Genomic DNA, 5,363 nt, shown 5'->3' with positions numbered 1-5,363 from the left:
CCGACGGGGCGGCCGCGCAGTCCTTGTCGGGCGGGCGCTGGAGCCGCCCGCTCCCGCTTCTTTGGCTGGGGTAGAAGGGCTCGGCCGTCTGGTCGCAGGTGCCGGGGGGCGGCTCGGAGGGGGCGGCGGCGGCGGGGAGCGGCGGATGGGGCGGCGGGGGCTGCCCGCGGGGTTTGGCTTCAGGCGGGGCGGGCGAGAGGCCTCCCCCGCCGCCGCTGTCGCTGTCGGAGCTGGGCGTGCTGTGGAGGGAGAGGGCGCTGGGAGAGTGCGGGTGGCGGCTTTGGCTTTTGAGTAGCTTCTTCTCGTGCTTTCTCTTCTTCTTCTCCATCTTCTCCAGCTCCTTCCGGGCGATCTCCTCGGGGTCCATGGGCTCCCCGCTGCACGTCGTGGGGTGAGAGTTGTGAGCCGGCCGCCCCGGGCCCTTCTTCGTGTTCTCTTTCTTTCTCCATTTGGCCCGGCGGTTTTGGAACCAGACCTACACACCGAACAACGAGAAGCAATTAACACCCAGCGCACCGGCCCCCCGCGGTGGCCAGGGCGCAGGGAGGGGGGCGGAGGGGAGAAGCGCTGCTCAGGCCTCTCTCGTCCACCCCTTCGAGGTGCCGGCAGCCCCCTTCCAGGACCGGGGCCTCTGAGAAACGGAGAGCAGGGGAGGGGGTAGGAAGAGATATCCACACTTCTTTAAAAGCGTAGGGAAAAAAACAAAAAGCAAGAAGGGGGTGCACACTCACGCACACACACGCTGCACCCTGCCCGAACCGGCGCCACGAGGAGGAGATGGGATTCCACAGCCCCCCAGCTCTTCCCCGTAGCCGAGGGGTGCAGAAGCACCGATCGCTGGCCCGATTCCCCCGCAGCAGCACGCAAAATGCGATAAACACAGCACAAAAAGCGGCTGGAAGTGAGGGGGTGCGGGGGGGACACGACGGACGGTGCCTCGCCCAGACGTGCGGAGTTGGGACCTCCTGCCCCTCCCGGGAGCCGGAGCAGAGGAGTTGGATCAGCCCAAAATGGGGTTTGCTTGGGTTTGTTATCGATAGATCGTAGGAGAGAAATTAAACTAAATTAAAACCGCTCTGCTCCGGCCCTGTTCCGGCCTGCCTTGGCAGGTCCCCGGTGTCCCTGCAGCCCGCGGGCACACGCGTCCCTCCTCGCCCCCTCGGGGCTGCTGGCAGCGCCTGTCCCGGCCGGACCACGACCCCAGCTCGGGAGCACCGCGCCAATACCGGGGCCCGATGCCGGCTCCTTCCCCGATGACGGCGAGAGGCGGCTCTGGGAGCCGGCGCGGGAGGGAAAGCGGCTGGAAGGACACGGTGAAGCAAAGCCTACGGAGGAACCGCGGACAACGGCGCTGCCTCATCCCGGGGGGCCCGTCCCCGACTCCCGGGGTGGGTTTAAGGACGCATTCTCCGCACACGCAGCCCACGCGAAGCCGCCCCCGCACGGCCGCGGGTTCCGGCAAGATGCGGGGCCGCAGCTCGGCCTCGCCGCCCGCTCGCAGCCACCGCGGCACTAAACAGCATCCCGAGATCCAGCAGCCACCCCGTATCCCCCCATCCACTTCCCATTTATTTTTTGGAAGAGCCACTGAAGCAGATGGGTGCTTCCCATCCCCGTCCCGCACCACCAAGGGCCTGAGCAGCTCGTTAAAATTAAGTTTTACAAGTTTCACTTGCTCTCGATGCATCTACGAGCTTTATTGACATTCTCCAGCATACCCTGGCCCGTGATTAAGCCTCATATTTGCATGCTAATTTTCTCGCCCTTGACTCATTTAAGAAAAATGTTTACAGTGGAAAAACATACTAAAAAATGTTAAGGGAAGCCGGGCTGGGTTACTACTCTTCTCGTTTTGCAAGAGTAAAAAAAAAAAAGGGATAGTCATAATAATAATAATGATAAAATAAGACAGCAAGCAGCAGTGCAAGGCAGGGAACAAAAGGGCCGGGAGGCGCGGGGCTGCGGCCCAAGAGCACAGGGCCCGTCCCGGAGCAGGGTCCGAGGGGCCTCCCCGGGGACTGCTCGGCGCATGGAGAGAGCTGGGGGTGGGGGAAAGGAGGGGGGACACGTTTTTTACCTGCACTCTGGACTCCACCAAGTCTAGCCTGAGAGCCAGAGCCTCTCGCATAAACACGTCCGGGTAATGGCTCTCATTAAACGCCTTTTCCAGCTCCTCGAGCTGCCAGCCAGTAAAATTGGTGCGGGTTCGTCTTCTTTTACAGCCAGGACTTTCCTTGTCCGGGTCACCCGAGTCTGAAAAAGCAGAAATACCCTCAGGTCCCTGGGAGACAGGCCTTCTCCCCCCCTCCCTGCCATTCACAGGAGCCTTTTAACTTTTGTGCTCGATAGCGTTGGTAAAAGAGCGGGATTATTCACACACCTGCGCTAAAAATGGGGAGGAACCCGATCTGCCCTCGCCTCCTCCGAAAATGTACTTTACAGAACATTTATTCCTGAAGGAAGCTCTCCACAGGCACTCAGCTGGCAGAGAGAGAGAGAGAAGTTCCAATATTTGCTCCAACCACCAAAGGTTTCATTAAAAAAAAAAAAAAAAAATAGAAGTCCCCCCCATCTTTCCCTTCCCCAGCCCCTCCGGAGCACCTGCGTGGGTCACAGCTCACGGCCCCGTTCCACGCGGGACCCCGGGTGCGGGGCGGCCCCTGGGCCTGCCCCAGTCCCCCGAGCACGGGCGGGCGTGGGGCTGGGATGTTCGCAGCCTCTCCGAATACGTACAGCTCCAGGCTGAGGATTTTCAGCCCCGGCTGCACCTCCCCTAACGTTTTTCGCCAGGTGTGGAAATTAAGAAAAATCATAATAATAGTAATAATAATAATAATTTGTGTTTAGTTGAGGTGCAGTGTGGGGCAGCTCCAGGCTTAACCAGAAGGATGTTAGGGATGTTTTAGTAGCTGAACAATAGCGGTGCCATTGGCCGGTGGGGAAGGAAGGAGGGAGAAGGCTTCCATTTGGTTAAATCGTATTAGAAAATAATTGTTACCTCTCTTCATTCCCCAAACCCCAGTGATTCCCATTATTATTTTTATTATTATTATCTTTTAATGGTATGATCCGAGCTGCCACACGATGAACTTTGCGGGAAGGCACCGGGCCGGGCCCGCTATTGTTCAGGGCACACGCGTGGCCCTGCGCCGGTGGGAGCGGGGAATGCTCCCGGCGCTCGGACCGGGGCCGTCCGCCCCCTCGGGGGGCCAGCACAGCCACCTACCCTCCCCCCCGAGACACCCCAAAATTCGTCGATGAGGACAGTGAGGCTACAGGGGTGCGGTGCTGTTCTTCCTCCGCGGTGACACGCTCCGGGCGGGGAGCGGCGGTCGGGTGGCGGGGTGGGGGGGCGGGGGGGGACACACGCGACACGGGGCCGCTCCTACCTGCGAGCTTGAAGGGCTGGCTGTCCCCGCTCACCCCGCAGCCGGAGGGGATCAGCGGCGCCGGGTTGACCACGGAGGCGGCGCAGGAGCCGCTCAGTAATCCATCGATGGAGAAGGGCACGGAGGCGGCCGCCGACTGCAGCTGGTGCCCGGCCAGCTCGTAGACGTGGTGGTGCCCGAGCGGGTAAGGGAAACCCACCATCCCCCCGAACTGGGCATGAGGATGCTCCAGGATGCGGCTGTCCATCATGGGGGCGGCTCTAGGGCGGGGGGTGCCGGCGGGGCTGGGGGCGCTGGCGGCGGGGCGGCTGGGGCCGGGGGTGCTGCTGGCGGAGGAGGCGGCGCGGCGAGGGGCTCATGCTGCAGGGCGCCGGGCGCTTTAACTTTATCAACATCAGGCTCCCAATAATTAGCTCAGGCTGGGGGAATTTGGGACCAATAAGAAACGTTAATCGGTCCTGACGTCAGAGACGTGCCAGTGTGGGGAGCAAACGTTTTCCATATCGATTGCTAATTATACCTGACATCCAGCCTCAATAAACAATATCAGAGCTGTCACAACACGACGAGGGGGGCTTTGATACGAACTCCAGCCCGAGGAGGGCGGCGGGGGCCGGGCGGGCAGGGGGTGCGGCGGGCAGGGGGGGCGGAGGGGAACGCGCGGATCTGCCTGATACCCGGTTAAATTCTAAACAGTCGGAGTTACACACACACAGCCTCCCCCCCCCACCCCTCCAACCCACCCTCTTCCCCCTTGTCCCCTCCCCTCGCCAAATCACTAATAGATTTCCCTTTAAAACATTCACCAGCGTGTTGTGGGGATTTTTCACCAGAAATGCTCTACTCTCTGAACCTTTAAAGTGATGTTGCTCCAATTACAGAGAGACATTGAGCGGCAAATAGACTGATCCAATAATAGGAGATTCATCATCCGCTCTTTCCAGAGCTGTCACATTGAATTTAAAACTACAAGCCTTTTCATCTCCTCTCCGGCTCTATAACAGGGGAGAGGGGAGGGGGGCAGAGGGGAAAAATGGGGGGGGAGAAGGAAAGGAAGGAGAAAAAAATGAAAAAGGAAGAGCCGTTTGCAGCGTTTAGGAGGAGATTTGAGCATATCAATCGAAATCATAATTAATGCAATCTCCTATCGATTCGGCCACGGACACCCCCTCTCCAGCAGTAACCACAACCTTTGAATTGTGAGCGCAGCCACGACCAGAAGCAGCCTCTGATCACTAAAGAGGAGGCCAAAAACTACTACTACTACTAATTTTTAAAAATCAAACCCAAACAAAGTTCCCACCCCTACATCGCTCCCATTCCCCCCCTTCTCCGCTGGAGCAGCCCATCGCAAACCCCACGCTTCATCCCGCCAGTCATCCACAGCTCCCAAACTGGTCCTAATTAAATTACGTCTCCATAGAAGTTTTCACCCAGATAAAACATTGATAGATTCCCCCGGTGAATAATTTAAGGGACGGTTCTCCGGCAAAGCGCGGGGCTGGAGACCCTCAGTTTTGTGCCCTCTCCCGGTTAGAGAAACACTTCCCAAGCTCCCAGGAGAGAGGAAGAGGGGGTACTTCCAGCCCCTCCCATCCCGAGCCCGCTGGACCGGAGTTGGCTGTCCCCTGCGCTGGGGGGACCCAACCTGGCGACCCCCGGGAGGGCCCCCCCGGCCCCTGGGAAGGTGGGAAGAGGGGCGCGGGGAGAAGCAGCGTTTGCGTTTAACAAAGAAGAGAGGGAAAGGGCCGGGCCGGGAAATCAGACAGGGGAAACTCTTTAAATCTTCCTGGGAGGTTCGTGCGGAATTAAATCCTTGGAGTCGGGGGGGGCGGGCACGGCGGGGTGAGAAAGGGAAACAACTAAAAATAGGTAGGAAGGAAAAAGGAGAGAGAAGGGAAGGGGAAAGAGGGAGAGACACTTTATCTCTGGAAAACATACAAATAGATTTTCCAGTTATAAAATATCCAGTCA

General features: G+C 58.9%; 1 protein-coding gene across 1 annotated transcript in view; it reads right to left on the bottom strand.

Annotated features, from left to right (window-relative positions):
• Positions 1 to 3,797, bottom strand: part of UNCX (UNC homeobox) — a 5,202-nt gene extending 1,405 nt beyond the window's left edge. The window contains exons 1-3 of the mRNA XM_053957721.1: positions 3,390 to 3,797; positions 2,078 to 2,253; positions 1 to 475 (exon numbers count right to left, since the gene is read on the bottom strand). The exon at positions 1 to 475 is cut by the window's left edge and continues 1,405 nt beyond it. Of these exons, the coding sequence (XP_053813696.1) occupies positions 1 to 475; positions 2,078 to 2,253; positions 3,390 to 3,639 (901 nt within the window). The 5' untranslated portion in view covers positions 3,640 to 3,797. The remainder of the gene's footprint in view (positions 476 to 2,077; positions 2,254 to 3,389) is intronic.
• Between the last annotated feature and the right edge of the window lie 1,566 nt (positions 3,798 to 5,363).

The sequence above is a fragment of the Vidua chalybeata genome, chromosome 16 (assembly GCF_026979565.1).
Source record: "Vidua chalybeata isolate OUT-0048 chromosome 16, bVidCha1 merged haplotype, whole genome shotgun sequence".
NCBI lineage: Eukaryota > Metazoa > Chordata > Aves > Passeriformes > Viduidae > Vidua > Vidua chalybeata.
The sequence above is the reverse complement of the archived record's forward strand: the minus strand, read 5'-3'. Positions and strand labels throughout refer to the sequence as shown.